General features: G+C 43.3%; 1 protein-coding gene across 2 annotated transcripts; it reads left to right on the top strand.

Annotated features, from left to right (window-relative positions):
• Positions 1 to 904: 904 nt before the first annotated feature.
• cdh19 (cadherin 19, type 2) lies at positions 905 to 22,582 on the top strand. 2 transcript variants are annotated; one of them, XM_062380045.1, is made up of 12 exons: positions 905 to 1,041; positions 6,186 to 6,565; positions 6,709 to 7,003; positions 8,455 to 8,574; positions 9,875 to 10,042; positions 11,062 to 11,252; positions 13,181 to 13,434; positions 14,829 to 14,965; positions 15,877 to 15,998; positions 16,254 to 16,371; positions 18,364 to 18,615; positions 20,594 to 22,582. In XM_062380045.1, the coding sequence occupies exons 2-12, from the start codon at positions 6,320 to 6,322 to the stop codon at positions 21,109 to 21,111; spliced, it is 2,421 nt and encodes an 806-aa protein (XP_062236029.1). In that variant the 5' UTR covers positions 905 to 1,041; positions 6,186 to 6,319; the 3' UTR covers positions 21,112 to 22,582. The 2 variants fall into 2 exon arrangements, with proteins under 2 accessions (XP_062236029.1, XP_062236030.1); XM_062380046.1 differs by having other exon boundaries at positions 19,915 to 20,720.
• The last annotated feature ends 2,352 nt before the right edge of the window (positions 22,583 to 24,934 follow it).

Raw genomic sequence — 24,934 nt, 5'->3', positions numbered from 1 at the left:
CTCAGTTGGAATGATAGTGACGTGGAAACAATATCTCATCTCACATCTCACAGCAGCTGTTATTGCCTGTTTGCAAGCGTCTTGTAATTCACTCGTCCTTCCAGGCTTTTGTCTCTGGAAGCTCGGCTGACGAGCAGACGGCGCATCGATCACTCCTGTCATTTCTGGGCGTGGCTGCGTGTGTTCTATTGACAAAGGCCAGGGTTTGTTAAGCGGGGACTGGGAAGAAGCGTTTTGCACTTTGAGGGGCATGAACAATCCGGGGATCTCTATCCAAATCCAGATCAATCCACAGCCTGTGTAGTTACGCTCCGTTGGAAATTAGCTATAGTTTTTCCTCTGTAAGCCCCCCCGATCACCAGTAGATGTAAACAACTGGGAGAAAGGGAAAATGAAAAACAACACGTTGACGGATTTAGCGAAACTCCGCTTCCCGACAGGTCAATTTCTAAATGTGAACCAAACCAGAGCGAGGGCGAGGAGCGGCTTGAATGTCAAAAAACAGACTGTTGCCGTCCACTCGGGGGCAGAACCAGTGGCCCTTACAGTGGATGAATTATTATCCTCCGGTCTCATAAACGCTGGATTGTTCACGCAACATGGGGAGGGGGTGAGGGGGGGGGACAGAAAACAGAAAAACCAGCGAGCAAACGGAGAGAAATCCATTTGTAAGTCTGAGGCTGTGACTATTTGCATGGCGATGAAGGCCCTGAGTGTTCCTCGGCCTTCAGATGCGAGGCCCCAGACAATAGAGCCTGTGTTTGTTCTGTCACAGGAAGTTTGAGGAGGACAGAGGAGGGTAGAAGAAGAAGAAGGAGAAGAAGAAGAAGAAAAGGGGAGGGCGTAAGTGGAGGGGATTACGCATTGTGAGAACCACGCGCATTTTGCTTCTGCTATTGTGGCGACTGAATTGCTTTCCAGTAGCGGGGTATTCAGTTAAGCAGATTGTGTTTCCTCACACCCCACGATGATCTCCCTGGATGGCGGCTGCTGATAAGTGGCTCTGGGAGGGGGGGCACAACAGCAGCATCAGACAACCAGGTGGGTGTGGCAGTGGATGGTATACAACCTATAGGAGATACTCTTTTGTCAGGAGATGATTAGATGTGATTTTGTCCAGGATGGAATGTAAAGAGGGAACGCAGGCGGGAACACAAGAGGTTCTCAGCTGCGGAAAAGGAAGAAAAAGTCATAACAACTGAACGCGATCGATTCTAAATGAGTCCACGGGTTCTTTGTGTTTGTCACAGCGAGAAGTCGGCAGATTTCTTGCATCTTTTAAAATGGATGCTGGCATTTTAGCAGCGGTGTGTTGTCTAAAATAACCATCAGAGATGTTTACCTGCTGAAGAACGGCTTTCAAGTAGATTTTAATGAAGTGTAATAACATGATGTGGTTGAGAGAAACTTTCTGGATCATTGTGTCCTCGGTGTTGATAATCTGACAGTTCATATACACTTTATACTTCTCTCCTATAGAGCAGGTGACCTGTGTACTGGCCTGTGTTGTGTAGCAACAAATTCAAAATTCCACTTTCACTGGATTTTGAAATTGGATTTAAAGATTGTTTAAAATGTGAAATATAGTCTTTATAGTTTCCTTGCTTCTTCTAAAGTGAAGATTTCCACTCTTTACACTGCAGAAGAAACTCAGTGAATGAGGAGAGAACCAAATGTCAATATTTGAAAAATACTAATGACAGTTTCTGCCTCAGTCTGAGAGACACGGAGCTTTAAACGACAGAATCTTGGTAGCTCAAGGGTTTCTGGTAAAAGGTCTTAAATGCAATTAAATATTTTATTAAACACACTTAGGTCTTTAATCATACTACTTCAAAACACGTTTTTGTAGTTTTAAATCTCTCTGTTTGTTGAAGTTCTCTCTCGACAATTCAAATATTGTAATCTGCAAACTCTTCAGTCAGAATCGATCTCAGTTCTCTCTGCTTTTTGGCAGCATGTTACGTCACGTTAGCCTGCAGTTTGGTAGTATCTACCTCCATCCTAAAGCTAAAGGGTTGAAAGTGTGTTTTTCATGTGAGAGGATTCATGAGGTGAAGCAGATGTTTGAAGATTCCTTTGAAAGCAGAGTGATGCTCCATGTTTGAGCAAATGACGAACACATCATCTTGCAGAGTGGGCGTGTCCGGGCCCGGAGGAGGAGCATTAAGCACTGAAACTGTTATTCACACATGGCGTCTTCTTTATTTTTGGAAATTTAGGTATTTAAATTAAGTAAACTTTAAGCTTTTAAGAATTAATAAGAATTAATCTTCTTCTTCTTCTTCTTCTTCTTCTTCTTCTTCTTCTTCTTCTTCTTCTTCTTTAATGTATCTTGTCGTTTTGTGGTGATTATTTCAAAATATCGTCCAAGTGTGATATTCATTGAACCTTGTTGTGAAACTTCTTTCCATCATCACAATTGAGCCTTTATAGATAATTGCCTGATGCAGTTTACGTCAACTCATCTTGTGTTATTTTTAATTATTAGTAACTTTGACAGCATTAGTTAATTGTGTCCCCCCCTAAAAAAAAGAATTACTAATAAGCTCTTGTGTAGATTGCTGATAAATGTCAGTGGAAATCCGCGACACTGCTAAACGGTGATAATTTCCACTTCCACAAAATCTAACAAATGACTTACTAACAAGTACATGATGACTTGACGTCCCCCTGTGGTTCCTGGGACTTGTTTGACGGCCTGAATTAAGGATAACAAACTACATGCCAGTGTAATTGTTTAGCGGAGCTGAACAGTAAACACTAAGTCTCATGATGGGCTCCCAAATGACCAATTAAGGGCATTCTGTTTTGGTAGGGTGATCTTAAAGAAGTGAGGCTTAAATGATGTGTCCCCCCCCCCCCCCCCCCCCTAAAGGTTGTAAATTGCTGATGTAAACAGGTCTTGGTGCATATTTATCATTCAGCTTTATATTCCCATCGTTTTTGCATCTTTTGCTTATTTTACATACGGCCCAGTCAAATGATTAATGCAAGAAAAACAACGTAATTAACGTTCGTGTAAAGTCGGCATTACCCAGCCGCTGGTGTCCGCAGGTCACGACCCCGGCGTCTCATCCTCAATGACGAGTGGAAGCTGCTTTTTCTTTATTACCGCGTTTCAACATTTGCGTTGGCACACAAGACGCATTTTAATAGCATCCGGGAAAAAACCATTACGGCTACAGACGGACGTTTTATTATATGAAACGCACCAGAATAGAGGGAAATAATGTGAACGTCTCAGCGCATCCAGTGCTTAACATTGTGAGACGGCAGCTCATTGTCAGTCTGTCATGTGGCAGAGCGGCGCACTGTACATGCAGGCTGCAGGAGGTCTGCAGGAAATGGGAGGGAGGCCTATTAGAGGTAATGAATGGCTGTCAGCCACGGGGCACTCTACATGTACTGCATCATCATCTTGAAATGAGAGGCTCTTGAAAGGAGAAAATTGACCAGAGAGCTCCTTTTTTTGGGGGATGTTTTTAATATTCAGTGTGTCTTGATTTCTCCCTCAGAACCTCAACACACATCTGTGAGTTATGGACATGAACTTTTACTTTCACCTGCTCCCTGACTCCTTTCCTATTTACAGAACTGGAGCTGGCATACCCATTACACTTTCCCCCGAGTTTCATCACTTCCCTCTAGAAAGGCCCATCTTGTTAAATTGGCACCTAAACATCTGTTGACCTGTGCACTAGTCCAGCCACATCAGTAAATCGCCCCCCCCTGGGAGCTTGTTTTCCCCCCCATGCAGACTCCTTGGCATGTTGGCAGCTGAGCAGTTGCTCGGAGTAACATCATTGAGGGGCTGTTGTCTGCTTTCTGGCTCAGGGCGCTCGGTTTGGGCGCGTGCCTGGCAGCCCCATGAAAGACCATAACAGCTCACGATTCACTGGCCGCTAATTGGAATGTCACTCCGCGATGCACGGAGATATGAATCCGCCCGGTAAAGACTCACATGAGCACAAACACCGACTCTCGTTCATGTTCTGTATGGAGATTGAATTAAGAAATGAAAGCTCTCGTCAGTAATTGATTCCACCAGCTCATTACAAAATGGATCCTGACAACTAATTCACTTTTACACGATTAAACACGGACATTATAAGACGTTGAAGCATTAATACATGCGACTGCTACCAAAACAACTTCCTGCTCTATGCTCTATATATAAAATTTCAGACGGGGCCACCCAGGCTAAAAGAGCATGCACTGCCTTATATTCAGTATTATGGATGGAACAAACACAGATATTAAAGTAACACTAAAATGGTTTGTGACTTTTAACCCTTAATTACAACTGAACCCAGTGAGTTCGACTGGAGAACAGTTTAAAGTTGCGTTCAAGTTTTCCTGATCAATTTCCTGTGCTTTTCAAAGTAAAAGACTTTATAACATATGTGTATTATATACGTTTATAGTGTATTTGACTATGCAGCAAATATTCTTTCATCGTTCATATATTCGCAAATTATCTGCTGTTTTTATTGTTGGTGCAATTAAATAGGAGGTGTCCTTTTGAGGATGCATTGAAGATATGATGAGTACATTAAGTTCGTAAGTTATCCTGTAATGCAGCACGCCCCTGTTTGCTTATTCTCAGGGTGGCTGGAGTATTGATTCCTCATCAGGGCTTTGTTTGTGCTGCGAACATGTTGTGTACTACATTGTTATACACTAGATGCTTCAGCCCGATTTAAACCGAGTGAACTTGACTTTCAATTTATAACAAACTGTCCCAAAACTAGTGATTAAGTTCCTCTATTTTTCTTCACTTGTGATTTTTGTTGTTGTTCTAAAGGGAGCTCGTTTATCAGATGAGGTCATTAATCTGACTCCAGTTCAATGAATGGCTTTTTACCGTTGTGTTGAATTTTGTTGTAGTGAGACCAACATATTTTAAAGTGATGACTAATTTAAACCTGCAAAGTCAGATGTGGTCACCGCGCCCCAAACGTCCATATGTGTATGTGACAGTGCTGCTGATCTAACAAGACAGATGAAGAGGATTTGGGTGAAACAACCCTGGACACAACCTGTGTGTCCAAACTGTCTCTTTGCACAAAGTTGACAATGGCCACCACACACTTATCCACATTTTCAATAGAAAGTAAGTTCAGCTCTTGTCAGTGCCGGTCTGTTGTGTTTGTGTGGTCCCAGCTCCTTCCTTTGCCTCGCTTGACTTTCATTGTCCTCACACTCTTGACCCTCGTCCTGCTGCACATTGTAATTGGTGCATCGATCTGACTCATAGTTTGTCAGAGGCATGTGTGTCTCTGTTTTCCATGTCTGGGGAGACATTGATCTAATTAGAAGTCTTCATTAGTCAGCGGCAGAGTGCAGTGTCATGCTTAAGGAATGGTGTTGGGGCGCTGCTTCCCCTTTGTGAAACACAATGCGAGGCCTTGTCTGAATTCCAAACAAAGGGCTGCTGTTTCCAGCCTCCTCTGCAGGACCTCGGTAGGCAGAGCGACGATCAGGAGAGAGTGAACAAAGAGTTTGTTTTGTCTTTTTATTGCATAGCTGCATTTTGATTGTCTTTTGCTGCTTGAATATGTTTTAAATCTTTATAAAACACAAAAACAACAATTTGTCAGACGTACCTGCAGCTCTGTCGGATGAGCTTCATTCTTTCCTTTTGAATTGGTATTAGATCACCCTTCAACTGTGTATTTATCAAATTTAGCCATTAAATCTTTATTTTTTGCATTAATTCCAACACTTTCATTTCATTAGGCTAAATTTCCAATTTGTGTTCTTTATTTATATCAACCGTTTATTACTTTTAGCTTTTATTTATCTATAGTTTATATTATTCATATGTATTTATTATCCATTCCTTTTAGCTAACTGTTTTAAATACACATAGCACACTCTTAGCTAAGGATTCAAACCAATTTATTAATTTTAGTGAAATATTTTAACCGTTTAATCTATATTTACTAGTATTTATATCCTACATCTAAATGGTTAATGTTAGCTAAAAAAAAACGTACTTTCAGGTAGATATATTCGTCCTTTAAATGTAAACAAAATACTACTTCCAGCTTTGTGTAATTATAGACACGATTATTGGATTTTGCTTTTCTATAGATTTCAATTTCCTCGTTCTGAAGTCTCTGTGCACTGCTGGACATGTCTCCCTGCAGCAATTAATTGAATCTTAACTTTTATTTCAGGGACGTGAGCATGCACACAAACCGCTTCACAACAACATGGAGCACGGCTCTGCAGGGATCCTGGATGACTTTGCTGTTGAGTGAAAAATTGGTAACACCGGACCAGTGACGCTTCCGTCTTCCGTTCACTAGCCATGGGAAGTGCCGAGGAAATGCACGGCTGGACAGTGAGAATGAGCGCGCCAGGCGTTTTGGCTGTGGTGACGTTCTTTTCCATGCTTCCTGGCGGGGTGCTGAGCGACATGAGATGCACTCAGGGTCTGGAAGCCCAACAATTTGCCCAGGGCTCCACTCATCTGCACCGCCGCCTGAAGAGAGGCTGGATCTGGAAACAGCTGTTTGTCCCGGAGGAGGATCCCACTCCTCGTGTTATTGGCCAGGTGCTGCTTCAGATTGAATGTCCTCCACGTCCTTGATGTGGTGCTTCACTTTGAAAACATCGTGTTTTTACTCGGTGCCACAGGAAACCGTGTTTAAAGAATAAAGCTTTTTTATGTGTGCCCCCCCCCTCCTCTTTCTACAGCTCAAATCTGATTCCGACCGAGGCGAGTTTTCTATCAAGTACATTCTATCAGGGGAAGGCGCCGGAGATGTGTTTGAGATAGATGAGTATTCAGGTGAGATCCGGACCCTGAAGAAGCTCGATCGTGAGGAGAAGGCTTTTTACATCCTTCAGGCCCAGGCTATCAACAGGAGGTCCAACGAGCCCGAGGAGCCCCAGTCGGAGTTTATCATCCAGGTGCAAGACATCAATGACAACGTCCCCCAGTTCCAGAATGAACCATATGTGTCCAGCATCCCCGAGATGTCTCCAACTGGTACGTCTGAGAGGAAAGTTTCCCTTTATCACTGCAAGCCGAACATAGAGGCAAGCAGAGTCAAATCTAACGCTTCAGTTCCACCAGAGTCCCCCCCCAAAACACAGAGCGATATCTGTCTATTAGATTTTTACCTTCACCCCAGTCCAGCAAAAACGGACAAAATTTCATTTGCGGCACACGGCACTAAAAAAATGACATGTTTAAATATTCAACAGCGACATGTCCTTCCAACGTCCTAATCATCCACAGGCCGAGCTCGCTGTAAACAGCTTCCAGTGGAACTAAATCGTGGATGAATAAACGGTCCTCGGTATAACCCGTTCACAGGAAGCTCTGTGATTTACAGAGAGCATTTCACTTTCATTATCTCATATTGATAAGATGTGTACACTCAAGCTAACGGTGAGTGGCAACGTCGCTCATAAGTCAACAACTGTAGTTTGGACTTAAGTATTTTATGCATTCTGACATGATTAGATGAGATGTCATGAAATTTTGTGCAGAAATGTCTGTTCCTAGGCCTTAAATGTTGTAGTGAGATATCTTTTAAGATTTAACGTCCTTCAAAGTTATTCATGGAAACAACTTTTTTATCTTATGTGGAGATAAAACCTGTTTTATTTCCTTTATTATCTTCATACTTTTAAATATATAATCCCTTAACTTAAATCTTGACTGAAGACAATAAACTAAAGGTTATATGAATGTCTGTCATCTGTCCCCGTTCAGGAAGTCAAAAGTATTAGATTCCCTATCCTCAGTGGCTCGGATGCCTTTATGGCTAAATTTCTGAAATAACATTATTATAACCACTGCCCTTTTCATAGCACAAACATTACCATTTCAATTTATATGTAATCTGCTTTCGCAGCATTACATCTCACTCGTAATAAATCATAATGCATTTGACTCAGAGAAAGAGAGAGAGAGTGAGAGGGGAAGGCTGGAGCGCAGGCGAGTGAGAATCAGAAATACTGCAGTAAATCCCTGGCTGTGTGAAAGACAGAGCTCCCTCTGGGAACCGAAAAGAATGAGATAGACAAGAGAATGGGAGAGAGAGGGAGAGAGAGGGAGATACTGTACGGAGCAAGGTGAAGAGAAGGATATGGTCAGCGGAGGAGAGGGGAGTAAATGGGAGAGATCGGGAGGTGAAACCGCATCAGAGTGTGAAGGAGAGAACAAGAGGGGTCAGGTGGAAATAGAGACGGAGATATCGCTACGGGGCTGAAGAGGTTGTCACACACACCTGCACCCCCCCCCCCCCCCCCCCCCCACACACACACACTCTCCCTCTCCCTCCTTTGTCAACATCCCTCTCCGGTCCCCCTCCCCCTGCGCCAGACACACAAACCCTGCGGGACTGTGGCATAATCACTTTATTTCCCCCGTGGACTGGAACTGCAGCCTGAGCTAACTCCGACTGTGTGCCCCCCCCACTCACTCCACAGGGACCACGGTGGCCCAGGTGACAGCCACAGATGCCGATGATCCCCTGTTCGGAAACAACGCCAAGCTCATCTACTCCATCCTGCAGGGGGAGCCCTACTTCTCCGTGGAGCCGAAGACGGGTAGCTCCGATACGCATGCACAATCTCTTTAAAAAAAAAAACACAGCTTCGGTTATTTAGAGGACACACGATAAATATGAGTGTGGTGGAATAACGTTCAGATTTAATATAAGTTCAGAAATGCTTCCAATATGTGGTTATTGGGATTAAATGAAAATTGTCTCGTCTTTCCGCTTCGGCTCAAGCTGGAAAGTTTTTCCCCTGACGACTTAATCTCTAACAATAACCACTGATAAATTTTCATCTTCTTTTATTTGCGGCTAAAATAAGACACAATATAAGTGATTACACCCTCACAGGAAATTGGCGTTTGCACATTTGCAGAGTTTTCTCGTGCGGTCCAGAGGTCAGTTCCTGCTCCTCCCACACACATTGTGGACCTGAACCATGCATAAGATGGGGGGGGGGGGGGGGGGGGGGGCATTCCTGTACACAAATCTGACCTTTTACTGAGACACTTGTTGAGTTGTAGTTTAGCTCGTGGCTTCAGTTAACCTGCGAGGAAGAGGAGTTATTCTATTGTCAACGAATCCCATGGGTCTAAAATCTGAAAAGAAAAACTCACAAATATTGTTTGTGTACTTAGAGTATGAGAAACACTGTAAAACTTAAATTAATTATTTATTTTACCATAAAACTTTACTGATTAATAAAACTGAATTCAATCTTTTGTTAAGTAGAACTACACATTCGTGTCTTGTTTGCCATTTACAATATGGACCAATGTTGTCGGAATATAAAAACATTGGAAACGCAGACAAACAAGTTGTTGCGTTTGATATTTTTATGGTAAAACTAAAGAAAATCTCACGTTTTATCTTTGGAAAAAGAAAAACAGATGGTTTTCAGTATTGCCATTAGTCACGCACGACAAGTTACATAAACATATTGTGTCACACTCTGCGGAGAAGCACCTAAACACGATTCTGTAGATGAATCGCTGATTGAAATGAAGACTTACAAAGGAAAAAATGCATAAATGTTCCAGGTCGATTCAATTCTCTTGATTCAAATTGCTCATCTGTTTACTGCTGCCCACTTTGGCCAGATGGACGGAGCATTAACTCATCTGAAAGCCCTCTTGATATTTCTTTTTGCACTGATTAAATTTGCAGACTTGAAGTTTATTGTGCTGCAGCTTTTTATTATACACAATGCACAGCTCTCCCGGAGACTTCTCCAGGCAGAGTTTGTTTACTTACATCAGATCCACCCACAGTTCTGTTTTAATGTCGTCCTAATGATGCTGATTCCTCACTCGTCTGCCTCCTCTCGCTCTGTCTGGCTCCTCCACCTGCAGGGACCATTGTAACGTCCTGGCCGAACATGGACCGTGAAGCCAGGGAGCAGTACCTGGTGGTGGTGCAGGTGAAGGACATGCTGGGCCTGAGCGGCGGCTACTCCACCTCCACCACAGTTACCGTCAGCCTGACTGATGTCAACGACAATGGACCCACGTTCCAGCACCGTGAGTAACCACACACTAACACAAACACACACACACACACACACACACACACACACACACTCAGGGAATCAATATACGACTACAAGGAGTCTCAGACTGCGAGGACATGTTTAATATGATACCTGAGAGGTATTTATTTGATCACGCCGGCTCGGGGGGGCGGTTCTGCGCTGCCGGCACAAACATTCCACTGTGCACATCTCGTTATTGAGCCGGCAGTCAAAATTAAAAGGACAAAGCCGAGGGACAAAAGAGAGACAGAGCGAGAGAGATAGAGGGAGCGGAGGAGAAGGGGATGTTGTGTGCACGTGCACATGCATGATTTTAATCATTCACACATGAGAAGACATTTGTCATGACCTTTGGAAACAAACCTGGCCTCCTCAGCGATAAACCTCACCAAATGAATGCCCGGGGAAGAAATCAATTCTGTGGAAATGAGACAGAGGACGAAACTTTTAACTCTTAATGTCACATTCACATTTATTGCAGGTGCAACTGTATCACCAGGATTCTGTGCTCAGTCAAAAAGGCCTAATAAATATTGCATGGCCGCACTCCAGTTTGAACTGTGCCCTCTGTTTTTGTCACATAATTGCAAATTATTATCAGCAGCAGTATTTTTTCTCTTTTCCCCCCCGGTTGCCTGTTGAGTTCCTCCGAGTTGCAGCCACCGTCCAATCGGGGCGGCTCAACGACACAATCACATGTTGTCATCTTCCTATTTGAGTCCGACCGGGATTACGTGGACTCGCCAACAACTTATCTGGGACTCGAACAAATTGACCCTTTCGCCACAATGTTCCTCGTTCTTATCACTTTACACACGAGCGAACTCTCATGACCAGCTACTAACAACTTACTCTCCAGCTCTGTAGGCGACGTTTTAATGATGAAACTTTTTGATTTGTTATTTTCCTCCGAATCATTATGCACTGGGAACATTTGCTTTCACACATATTTCCTTGTGATATTCCACTTACGCTCACGGTGTCGTGATGAATGATTTGCTTCTCCAGACCTCTACACCTTCGCCGTCCCTGAGAACGCGGCCGTGGGAACCACAGTGGGCAGGATCATGGCGGAAGATGGAGATGTTGGCATCAACGCCAGGATGACCTACACCCTGGATGATGACCTGGAGGAGAGCGCCACCTTCATCATCCAAACAGACCCAGTGACGCAGGAGGGGGTGGTTCTGCTCGCCCAGGTGATTATCTCTCTCCTCCACAGCTACGCCTTCTATACATTTCTTTTTTTTTTAATATCAATTCACTTAATATCCATTTTTAATCTGATGCCTTAAGCAGTATTGTAGAATTCATTGTGAGCAAACACTTTATCTACGTGGGGTTTAAGTTTTAATTATTGTTACAGACTCATACACAATGTAAAAAAATCATTACAACTGATAAAAGGTAGGACGACACGTACACACAAGCACACACGCACACACAAACACACACACACTAAGGCCCACACACACAGGCACACACATGGAGTGCATATTATTTATGTAAGCCTTCAGATTTAGAGACTAATTCATACCAAAGCAATCGATAATACAAAAGACAACAATAAAAGAAAGTCAAGATAATTAGAGATAAATAATCAACACTAAACTATTAGTGAACCAAAACAGATAATGATAAATAATAGAGATATGAACCAATATAATTAATTAAAGCTAAAAGCAAGACTGAACAGGTGGGTGTAAATATTCAGCTCCTGTCAGATCCTGAGATTCTGAGCAGTTTTGTTTTTTGTTAAGAGAAGAACCAGAGGATGTGAAGAGTTCCCTCTTCATATATAAACTAATAAAAGAACTGTTAACCCTTAAACCCTCAAACAGAACAACAGCAGAAGTTTTGAGGACCAACTGAAATGTCCTCACTTTGCCAGAAGGTCCCCGTGAGGTCTTATCTTGTAACCGGTCCTCACTAAGATAGAAATACGAGTATACACACACAGAGGCAGCTGGCAGACATAACCACAGGAGCAGCAACAAGATACAGCTCAGGCTCAAAAATAAAATAAAAACCTGGAGCACACACCCAATAACCACGCACACCTGGCAGAAGCTGGCGTCTCCTCTCCAGGTCGCGCTCATATAGGAGCTTAGTCCCGGCCCACATGCACAATAAAGAGCCATATGCTGCTGTAGGAGGCAGCAGGAGAACAAACAGTGTGAGCTGCTTGTTTCCGATGAGGGAATATCAGCTCTGAGATTACTTAATTACTGTCTAATGATTCAGTTGGTTTTTGTTTGGTGGAACATGTGGCGGGGCGTGTGGGATGAGGTCACCGAGAGCCGAGACGAGTGTTAGGACTGTGCAGAGGACGAAGAGGACCGGCTGCAGGACGTGATTCCCAGAGAAACTGTTCATTTTTTTAAACTGCTGTACCAACTCTGCCTCCACAGCCGGGGAGCAGTGGCTGCTGGGAGGTTCGTCCACACGCAAGCAAGCAGCTTGAAACTCTGCAGGTCGAAGTGGAGAGTGTCCTGGAGAAACTTCAGCTGAAGCGACATTTTACTATTCTTAAAGGGCGTTTTTCAATAAGCAAACGTGAATTCATTCATATAAATCCTCTGTATGTGTTTGACAGTGTGATTTAATAACCCTGAGCTCCAAGTGGGTGGACTCAGGGCCGTGCACCTATAAACACGTGTGGTTGAAGGTTAGAAAAGTCCTAAATGTGGATGAATGTAAGTTCTCCCTCACATTTCCATTGCACCTCTGCCTCCTGCTCTTTCACCTCCACACTTCCTCTCACGGGAGATTTCAGTTATGATGCTGTGATAATGAAATAAAAAAGAGGGAAACATCCCTGGCTGTGTCCCTGAATCAGTTTGGGGATCGCGTGCTGTTATCTTATTACAAGCATCCTAATGTTACAGGAAAACACAGCATTATTTAAGTGCACGCTCGCAGCTGGCAGCTTATTGACACCGACAGAACAATTTTAACGCCCTGTGTGAGGTGTGTCCAGCTCTCTGAGGAATAATCGTCTGTCTCAGGCGGAAGTTGGCGAAGATATGATTCAATCTGTTTGTCTTTGAGCTTATTTGATGATTCTTCAGGGAGTTTTCTGCTTAAAAACGTCTTCTGTATTCAAAATACTTCTTTCCCTTCACAGCCTTTGGACTACGAAACAAAGAGGCGCTTCGTGATGGCGGCTGAGGCCTTCAACGACCACGTGGACCCTCGCTTTCTGGATCTGGACGGGTTCATGGACAGGACGACGTTGAAGATCATCGTGCAGGACGTGGACGAGCCGCCCGTCTTCCTCTCGCCGGTCTACGAGTGGAAGGTTCCCGAGAACGCCGCCGTGGGAACCGTGCTCGGCGGGGTCAGTGCCAGGGACACTGACACGGTCGGCAACGCCATCAGGTAATGCTGAGACTGTCCAGAAGGATGGCATGTGCCACCCAGCTGCCAGTGAGATAATGACGAGGTAGATAACCTGGCTGTTGGGGCGGGGGGGGGGGCGGCAGGGGGGGGGGGGGGGGGGGGGGACGTCCCCAGACAGCCTGGGCCGAGACAGCTTCCTGCATGGGGTGAAAAATCATTCCATTTCAAATAGTGTTACTGCCTCGGTGCATCCATTTTTACCCTTGATCTCTGGATACCCTGTGCATGGTCATATTTATCTCATATTACTTTAGAAGGGAAATGAGCCCTGCTGAATAAATCATCACGATCCTTTTTTTTTTATACCTCACAGGCTTTTCTATCTATTGCCGTGGTATTATCACAAAGCGACGTGACTAAGACGTGGGAATGTAATAAAGCACCGTACCAGGCGGCATATGGAATTGAGATTTGTAGTCATTTGCAAGTGGGGCACGTTGCAGAGGAGGCAGCGGCACTACTGGTGCCTGTGGTCCATGTCGCTGGAGCTTAAGAGTGGCAGGTGCTGCATATCATCCTCAGCCTGGCGTCTGTAACTGTCCCTTCGGTGACAGTGTCTCATTGATTAATAAATTCAGCCTGACATTTTAGGGGTTTCCACACTTCTAGTAAATATGATTAAGTTTGCTTTTGGTCAAATTGGCTCATTCTCTGTGTTGTTATCGACAAAGTGGCTCGAAGAGATGACTCATTATTGAGTGTGTTTTTTTATTCCTGGATGCACTAATTCACCGTGGAATTAGAATCACGGACATTAACAAGTGTTAAAGTGTGAAAGACTCGTGCAATGACAAGCGAATATTACAAAAATTATTATCCATGAAGAATCCTGTTTGCACGGTCGAATGTTTTTTAAAGTTTATTTTTGCATTTAAATACAAATCAGGTCCTCGCTCGTTTCCCATTATCACAGGAGAAGTCACAAGGATGTGTGTGTTTTCAAAACAGCTGCACCACCTGTAAGAAGAACCATTATTCAGTGCTCCTGTTCCCCCAGGCGATGTTTACAGCGGCTCCTCGTTATTAAATTGCATTTCCTCACTCATGACAAATAGAAAAGAGTCTGAGGCCAGATTAAAAATAATATTCAATTAAAGTAACTGTAATAAATACACACAGTCGCGTCTAGGCCGTCTGTGTGCGACGCTTTGTTTTGACTGTGTTGTTGATGCTGTCACACCAGCCTGTGTGTGTGTGTTTGCGTGTGTGTTTGCGTGTGTGTGCACCCTCTTTGTTGGATATCTGTCAACAAATTAAAAAATTGAGCAGTTTGCCTAATTAATCTCCCTGTGGCATCGCAGTGTTTTGTTTGCCCAGAAAACAACCTTGCGTTGCTAAATGTTTGTCTCTGTGATTTTCTTTTTTTTCTCCAGATATTCAGTCGACAAAAGGAGCGACGGCACAAAAGCTTTCAAAATAGACCCAAACAATGGAACCATTACTGTCGCTCGAGCCTTGGACCGGGAGACGAGCGACTGGCACAATGTGACGGTCGTAGCCAAGGAAACATGTGAGGAGCAGTTCACGTCTTGATCTGTGATTCGTCCTGAATGAGGATTATTAGACGATTGGATTGTTGTGGGCGGCAGCCGATCGATTTAATCAGGAGCGAAACATTTTCGATAATGAAATATCCTCCAATAGGTATCTGGATTTATATTTATGTTGTTATAAAAACAAGGAAATGTAATTGAGTCTTGATCTGTTACAGTTCAACGATAAACTTTATCCTTAATAACTATGTAAACAAATAAAGCAGTAATACAATAAAATATATACAATACCACTTAAGAAAATATGAAAATAAACATAATTTAGCTACATACAATAGAAATAAGAATTGCAACACAAACATGTTATGCATTTCTTTAAAATGGAAGCATTACCATTAACTGTACCACATGTTCATCCACACATATAAGGTGTTTTCATAGGTATAAATGAGAAGCACAAGTATATGAATATGTAGAAATGATAAATATATACAATAATATAGGGTTGAATAAAAACATTAATGAATAAATAATTGAAATGATTACCTAAAACTAAACGATACCAAGTCGAAGAAGCTAATTAGTGAATAAGTAATTGAAAAGTAAACTAACAGTGATGAATAATTAGTTGTTAACCCACTTAATGAATAAATGGTTAAAGCAACTTCTTGTAGACTAAAAGTGTTTAAAATCAGTTTAGCAGAACATTTAAATGTCCACAGAAGGACTTCCTGTGTCTTTACTGTTCAACATCTAGTTTGAAACAAAGCTGTAAAATGTCAAAAGTCGCCCCCCCCCCCCCCCCGTATGATTCAAGAGGAAACATTTATCTGTCTTAAGTCTCATTCCTGACAGAGACTCTTACAAAGCGTTTATGGGACCCGCTGCCCAGTGGACCTCCAGTAAATGTCTCTCTTCACTTCCGCAGCCCAGAACCATTTATCCTCCTCGGTGGTGGTGTTCATCAAAGTGCTGGACATAAACGACAACGTGCCAAGGCTTGCAAGAGATTACCAGCCATATATCTGTGAGGGGACACAGGCAGGAGAAGTATGTATATATTATGATATACTGATGTTTAGGATTTACTGTGTGGCCCTGCCGGTAAAGGTTCTATTACTATGTTATATCACATTGCATCAAATAACTTTATACCACATCTTTTTACACGAGGACTCAGGTGGTTTAGTCATTGTACCTGAATGAGTCACCTTCAGTCACATAAATATCTAGACTTCCGAGAACCGTGTACATGTGACCTCTGCTTCTTCTTATATTTCCAGTAATGTATCTTTTATCTCTCAGCTCATTCAGCTGCTCGGCGCTGTGGATCCGGACGAGCCGGTGGAGGGACACCACTTCTACTTCTCCATGGTCCCCGAGAAGCACATCAATCCCAACTTCACCATCCGAGATAATCAAGGTTATATTTGCTCAGATGATAAGGCACACACATAATACTCTCTGTAGCTTTATATGTACCATTTCCTCATAATCCCGTTCAGGGTTGTTCTACATCCCAGACGGATACGGGTCTGAGTTTTAGAATGCGAATCCTGAATTCCAATGCAACTTGACCCAGACTGCTTCTGAATGACACGTTGCAATCTCCTCATCTTACCTGTCACCCTCTCAGATGCTAGCTGCCGCATTTAGCCAGCCTGTTGTCAGAGGTGCGAGTTCAGGTTAAAGACAAAGAATGAAGCGAAATGGCACATTGGAAACTAGCCGTGCATGAAAGAGAGAGACAGAGAGAGAGCGAGAAAGAGAGAGAGAGAGAGAGTGATGGTGAAAATGTGTCCTCAAGGACAAATGGTGTGTCTGACATAGTCTGTTTCATGCTGTGTGAAACAAGCACTGAGGCCGGTGTTTGTAGATTTTTCACTGAAACAGCTGCTCGCGGGGACAAAGTAACACAACAACACCAAACATGTTCATTTTGAGCAAAACCCGTTGTGAGAATTCGGAGTTAAGAGGTGAGCTGAAATCATCAAATCGAGCTTAGCACCAGAGGAACTGAAAAATTAATTGGACAACAAGACTGGGCAGTGGATCAGCATTTTTAAACACACACACACACACACACACATGCAGCCCATACAGCGGAATCTCTCACACGGACACATGCACACATCACTATGTCCATGTTCGTAGCCTGTGGACCTTAAATGTGACTTCCTGGACCCCTCACTTCAAATTCATGTTTATCACTTTTGTGCTTAAAGGTCCAGGGTGTAAGATTTAGGTGAAAGGATCTATTGGCAGAAATTGAATATGCAATAATCCCTGTGACATTTTCAATAGTTTGTACTTATCTTATACGTCTTTAATATATCAATACTTTATTATACTTTACTAAACTGAGCAGGTCCTCTCTACGGAGGCCGCCATGTTTTTCTTTACAGTAGCCCAGACAGGACAAACTAAAGTCTATCAAACGTTCTCTTTCATGTTCGGAGGGTGAAGGGAGGATTGCACAGCTGCAACATGCAACTTCACCACTAGTTATCTCTAAACTCTACACACTGAACCTTTAATAGAATATCGCATTATTTTGTGAAATATGTTTGTTTGTGTTTAGCTGAGAGCTGAATCCAATCTAAATACAACCTGTTATTATATAAGTTTGAGCAACTACTTCAAGACGAATCCAGGCTCTCTAAGAACTAATTTAAAACAAATATATGGGTAAAATGAGCAGGCACAAAAATCACCGTGAAGAGAACTACATCAAATGACAGAGAGCATCTTTGACAGACTTGTATTTGATGTCTCTTCTTGATATGTGTAGATTTGTGTATCTGAATGAATCCTGTGTGTTTGGAGCTGTGTTTGGTGGCGGCTGTGCTTTCTGAGTCTGACAGCCTTTCAAGTAAGCAAATTGAAAGCGTGTTTGCCTCAGAATCAGCGGGAGGTCGACCCTCTTTCAGATTCCATAATAAAAAGGGATCTGACAAATTGAGCAAACTGGAACGTATAGGTTGGAATGAAATGTATGCGGGTGCAGTGTGCGGGTGGTTAGCCAGGCAGGCACAGCAGTCCAGTCAGCAACTAGGAAATGAATAATGAATCAAGAAGGAGCACTTTTAATAAAAACACATTTCCATATGCCACGAGGCATATTCGACTCCCCAAAAGTTTTTGTTCAGTGGCTTAATAAAGTCTCACAGGTGCAGCCAAACCTTAAGCAGACCTTTCTAGATTTACCTTTGTACACAGTGAGAATTACATTTGACAAGGTGCCGAGGCCGTCCACGGAGCTGGGATTGTGTTTTTAAATCCCATTACGTGTGTCACTTCACTTGTTATCCATCTTGTTTTTCAATTCCCCCACAACATCAGCACTCACACGGCGAGTGGAGGTGTTCATTTCTTAAGAAAGCTGAAAAGTGCACTTCTCCCATTTCGGTTTCAGACAACACAGCCGGCATCGTGGCGCGCAGGAGCACGTTCACCCGTAGGGATCGAACCCAGTACCTCCTGCCCGTGGTGGTGACGGACAGCGGCTCCCCAGCTCTCTCCAGCACCAGCACGTTGACCATCAGCGTGTGCAGCTGCCAGCCTGCAGGACACTGTCCCACGGGGGGGGTGGAGGCGCTCGCTCTGTCCATGGGGCTCAGCCTGCAGACACTGCTGGGGCTCCTGGTCTGTCTGGTCACGCTCACAGGTAAACGTCATGTGTCTCTGTCCGGCTCCGGCCGCTGCTTCAGGACATGATGATTGGTCATATCAGGACAGTTTTGTCTTCTGTGAATCTTTATCATCTCACAGCAGAATCATTACGTTGTTAAGATTTTAATTGAATTTAGAAAAATGAAAAAGCAGCTTGAGCTGGAAGATTAGTTCTAAATGCGAAGAGGTTATCAGACAGAAATATACATCAATAAAGGAGGTTGTGAGTTAGATAATTAAATATTGAGATTTTAAAACTTTATAGTTTTCTCTTAAACTCCAATCAGATGATAGAAAACCTAAGAGCTTCTTTTTTTATCTTTTAACTCCAGCAGTTGTTTAAATAATTCAAAACTTAATATATTCCACTCAAAGTTTTATCTTTCAATGCAATGATTTAATGGCTGTTCTATACATTGACAAAGTCATTCTTATTTCTTTTTAAACTCCACCTTGAAACTTGGTGGAAGCGTGGATTCAGAGAAAAAAGGGCGAATCCAGGATTTTCTTTTGACTTTCTTTAATATTGCAGTTTAGCGTGTTTGTTAATCTGATATTGAACTGGATTATGTAAAACTAATTGAAAGGTAACCATGCAATTTGGTGCGGATCTGGTTCAGAGGTCAGATCCTGACATTATGTTTGTCTCTCTGCTAGATTCAACATTTCCTCAGAGACTAATGAGTGAAACTTGATGAAAACACATATTTTGTGGGTTGGAATCGATGTGTGTCTGCAGTTTAGTGCAGATCCAAATAAAAGTCTTGATCTAGTGGATTTAAATGTGGTTTTATTGGACTGTAGTAGGAGTGTAAACCCATGACTGCCATTAGAAATGTGATGTGGCCTCAGCTCTGAGGCTTGTTGTAATGGAAGGTGACTGTCGGGCCTGGGGTGAGTGTGAACACTCTCCACTGAGTTCACTCCTAGTTCATGTTGTCAGGTTTTTTTTAAGTTTTCTGAAATCCTTCTACAGCGATGATTTTATAAAAAAACAGGAGCGATGACTCATAATTCATCAGAAATAATGAACCTTTGGGAGCAGAAGAAATCTCCCTTTAGAAATGTTGTGTAGTCAGACCTCCATCAGCTGCCCCCCCGAGGCCCCTGAGGCTGGGAGCAATTTGTGTAAGTGTAAAAAGGCCAAGGTACGCCGGGCTGTGGATACGCTCTCTGTAAAAACCAATAAAATCCCTCTGAGGAGGAAGAATTAGTATTTACACAGTTTTTCTACATCTAGAAACTGGAGATTTGTGATTCCAGAGGAAACTTCACTGATATTTTGCTTTTCCAGCGGATCTGTTGAGCTAGAGCAGTTCCACCTCACCTCAATTTCGGCAAGTATATGAACATGTGCTTAACAGCAGGTTTTTTCAATAACAAATCTGCACTTTGATGTGAATCCCCTGTTTTTTTTTTTAACTCACCGGTGTGCCTTTAACACGTACTATTAAAATGCTGAAAGCTTGCAGAGCAATGATGTCAGGTAATGAGCGAAGTGGTTGCAATACATCAGTAGCACTACCATCCTGGGACGCTGATGGGTTTGCATAGTGAAAAGCTTTATTATGACCTCGGCTGCTTTGTGTCCTCCCTCTGCCCATCACATGAAAGATTAATGACGATACCTGCTATGCTAACACTCTGTCGGATGAGAACAACAGCCGGTGAAAACACGGCAGACACAATAAGCACTCGTTCAGCTTTCGGTGCCGCATGGAGCAGATACAATCATGCCCTCCTTTGTTTGAGACCGCAGATTACAAAAAGATAAATTCTGGCATAATTTGGCTTCGTTTAGATTTTTTCTCACCCACAAGTTGTCACGGAAAAACAAATCTGGCTGCTGTAGTCATTAGTGCACTTTAACATTGTACGTGCACGCTCCATCAGGCACCCTCCATGCTCTTTCCCCGCCGCGCTCATGCCCTGGTGTTTAACTATAATGATCTCCCGCTGTGTTGTGTCTGCAGTGCTGTCAATTCTAATGCTGATGGTGAGGAGACACAGGCGGAAGCAGCAGGAGGCGCAGGATGTGGAGGTGAAGGAGCTGGAGCTGCCGGAGACGGTGTCTCAGAAGGTGCTGTATTACGGAGAACGCGGGGGTGGCGGAGCGGGCCTCGACTTCTGCCCGCCCGCCGTTCCCCTGCGCCACCACCCCCGAAGGGGGAGGCGGCTGCGGAGGGAGGACGTCAGGGCCAGCATCCGGATGTCCCTGAGGGAGTCGCACCTCATCGGGCCGGAGGACGACGTCTTCAGGCAGTTCATCATGGACCGGCTGGCGGAGGCTGATCGAGATCCTCACGTCCCCCCGTTCGACTGCCTCAGGATCTACGCTTACGAGGGGTCGGGGTCTCCGGCAGGATCCCTGAGCTCACTGGAGTCGGCTGCTTTTGAGATTGTACCCGAGCCGGCAGCGTGCACCTCCAGGCCCTACGTGGTGAGGCTCACCCCTTGGTACGGGGGAGGAGAGGAGGACACCATCTTCTGAGAGCTTCTTCTTCAGGGGAACAGTTTGACATTTTGTGAAATATGCTTATTCCCTTTTTATTTATCAAGACAGTGCAAAGCTACAGTCGGCAGGTGTATGTCTATGGAGGCGCGTGTGCTAACCAACTGTTGTATTTTACAAAATCTCAAGCCTTTAAAGATAGAATCAAGCCGTACATATAAAAAGCTATTGTTGCCATGTTTTCTAACTTGCTGTAACTGTTGAAATACATATGACATGCAGTGTGTTGGACCTTTTCTCTCTGGACTCTGGAACAATCAAATCCCATCCAATGTACGCGATCAAATACCAAATATATCGATAGCTATAACCGATAGTACAGATATTACATTCACGAGACCAGTGGATATATTCCTCCTGACGAGTTACCCTTCTTCACGGCCGTGCAAATAACGACTCTCCTCCTTTAAGAGCAGCACAAGTGGAAGCAGCGTGATGTGGCTCCGCTGCTCAAGAGCCTCTCGACAAAGAGGTCAAAGGTGCAAGGCTGGATAATAAAGGTTTGAACTATATTTCACAGAATGCGGCTCGAGTCTGTTTCTGCTAAAACGATGACACATTATCTGCTGATGAGAATGTAAAGAAATAATTTGCCGGTGAGAAATCCAGGAGACGAGGAGCACGTGAGGGTTTGTTTAGAGGGAAGATGAATGTTGTCAGATACTCACTCTCTGATATTTAACGTGTAGCTGCACTGCTACGTTCAACAGCTGGTGGAGATTGATGGTTTTGTGATGAGCAGGTTGCATCCTGTGCACAGAGGTTGTTTGCAGCTTGAAAATCAAACTGAATGTTTTTTGTTGTAAAATATTATTGATGCACGCAGCTTTAACCTGGAACTTAAACCTAACCAGACTTTACTCAAAAGAAGGTGGTAGATGAGAAATTATTTGTTTTTCATTTTGTTGAACTTCACCTCCTCTTGCCTGTAGGAACATTTCCTCTCCAGTATTTTTAGTGAGCCACTGATTTCTATGTTTCCTTGTTACACCCACAACAGTTGAGTCATATTAAAAACTAGAAGGTAACTCGTAGAGCTCAACGTCCACCAAGGCCAAACAGTCGCCTTGAATTCAAACAACTCAAACCAAATCACACACACACTCATAGATATCATTCTTTTTAATCTGAGACTTTTTTTCTTGGAGATTGATTTATTGTTGCTTCAGAAATTGGGGCGAAAATGTCAAACATCCAATCTTGATGGATCTTGAAAGATGTTGTTATAAAAGTTAATTTATATCAAGACAAATATTACACACCTGTCATTGACATTAAAGTGTTAAAAGTTGTAAAAGATTTGCAGTTATTACAGTATTTTTATCACAGTATTATGTTTAATACCTTTTGTTTGTAATATTGTTAAGTTCTCATAATTCTGTTTTATATTTTTGGCTCATAACAGTTTGTATTCTATATGCTGTTGTATTTTATCACTATAAAATTATTTATATTAATGGAAACTGCCGACATATTTTCCTAGATGGAGAAGTTCTTGGATTCCTGATCAGTTTCATCCGGACCGAAATGAAAGGTTACATAAGAGAAATGCATCCATTAAATATCAAGTGTTTAACATGTATTATGCTGTATGATAAGATTCCCCGCTCACTGTGGAGTCACCAGAGATTCCATCGCGCCGCCCGTGTCAGCCAATCAGCGGCGGAGAGAGAGGGCGTACGGGTGGCGAGGAAAAAGTGAGGTTGCGAGAGGAGACGAAGTTAGTGGAGGATTGATTTGAAATGTATGAGGGAAGTGAAACTCTCGAGAACGCTCATGATATACTGTACAGGCTTTTCTTTTTATCAGAATTATTGGCAAACGCTGCGTGCTCACTGTCGGTGGCGTGGGCGGCAGCTCACGGGGTGACCGGAGGTAATTGCATGGTGATCGGGTTCCGTGCCCCTTCACCCTCTCATCCGCTAATTGGGCTGTTTGCCGTCTGCGAAGGTCGTTGTTTGGACCCGGAGAGGAAATAGTTCTCAGCGAGAGAAAAGCACACAAACCTATTTGGAAAGTAGCTGTAATACCTCAAGTCAGGAGACTATGTGAGGGAAACAAACTAATCGCTGGAGTCGTTTTCTTGCTTTTTCCTCCTCTCCTGCCTTTGCTACTCGTGTGAGTCGGCAGAACATCTCATCAGGACGATTTCCAGACATCTCTAAAGTCTCTTGTAAACAATCCATCCAGACACAGCTTTTCACAGGAAATCATTGTCTCACAATTGCTTCTAAAGACGCAGGTGTTCACAGATATATATACCCCTTTTATTTTTTAAAGCCCTTTCCAACCAGACACCACGCTCCAACATGTCTGACGTGTGGGCTCTTCCCATGAAGGCTCTGTTATAATTCCCTCTTCAATAGAACCTTAATGTCAAAAGTCATTCAGCTCCTGGTGTCATTTAACCTTCTGAATTTCTGTCATTACCCATGGTGCATATCACGGGCAATTTAACCTAATAGCTCTTTTCTTTGTGTAATTATAGCCATTACGGCAATGTGAGAGACTTCAACCAGTCAACTGTCCCTGTCCTCTGTGCTCCCCCCCCCGCACAGGTTATAGATTCAGCTCCTCTTTTCAGACGCGGTGCAAGAGCCATCACCGAGCGCCACAATGCTCACTGGAGGGTCTTTGAGAGAGAGAGCCGCTCGTCTGGCAGACACCAGAGCTGATTGAATAGATGCCTGAAAGGATTCTGAGAGCCATTTAAAAAAAAGAAGAAGAAGAAGAAGAAGAAAGAAAGAAAGAATCATTTGCAACATACATGCCTTTAGGTCTGGCTGAAGAGGGATCGAATCATTCATGTGCAATTTGGCAACATAATTATATCTGCTTGATTTTCTGAGCATCACAATAGTGTGTGTGTGTCTGTGCGTGTGTGTGTAACAGCTGTCATCCAGCGAAGCTCATTGACGGATGGTTGAACGCCTACATTACATCTATGGACATTACGTGTGAAGCGCACATCTTAAATCGAGAATGTAAGTGAGCGCGTTCGCACTGAAAAAGAGACAAAATGAAATACACTCAGTCAGACAGCATGCATACCAAACAGTCGGCTTTTCGAATTTGCTGTTGATGGATATTTTTTTACTCGGATGCACAAAGGAGATGCAGGAGCTGCTCACGCTGGGAAAAAAAGGTCTAGATCCTGTGGAAGAATGTGGATTGTCTTTGTGTACTAACCGTAGTTTTTAGATTATGGGGTCCCAGCCTGACCCTAACCCCATAATCTGAGGATCCCTTAATCATCATGTATGTTCAAAGTGTAGTGGGAATCAGTTCAATAGTTCAAAGAGGTTTCTAAGCAAAAGTCAAAATGGCATACAAGACAATGAATAAGTGAGAAATCTTCAGGGATTCATTTTGGGTTTTACAAATGATCTTCATGGTTTGATGGTTGACTGATGTTGCAAGAGGAAGGCCCATGAATGAACGATTACATTGATCCATAGCAACAACAATTCAAAACTCTAGGATCGACAGAAGACTACACCGATGGTCAGAAACCCCAACGAAGCCCTATCTCACTGGATTCCTGCCCTAAAGCTTCATAATCTTGGAGAGGGGGACTTTTGCCTGGGGCCCTCAAAGTCTCTTGAAACACTCCTGCCAAAGATCCCTCATTCATCACCTGGGAACCATTTCAAACTGTTATAGAAATCCATTCAAGTTATGGTTATCATGGTCGGTAGGAATCATTTCCCCAGGTCCATGAATGTCTGTGCAGAATTCAGCCAATAATGGGAGAGATATTTCAGTCTAGACTGAAGAAGAGGACGAAGCAAACGACTCACAG

This window comes from Platichthys flesus, chromosome 21, assembly GCF_949316205.1.
Source record: "Platichthys flesus chromosome 21, fPlaFle2.1, whole genome shotgun sequence".
Lineage (NCBI taxonomy): Eukaryota > Metazoa > Chordata > Actinopteri > Pleuronectiformes > Pleuronectidae > Platichthys > Platichthys flesus.
The sequence above is the reverse complement of the archived record's forward strand: the minus strand, read 5'-3'. Positions and strand labels throughout refer to the sequence as shown.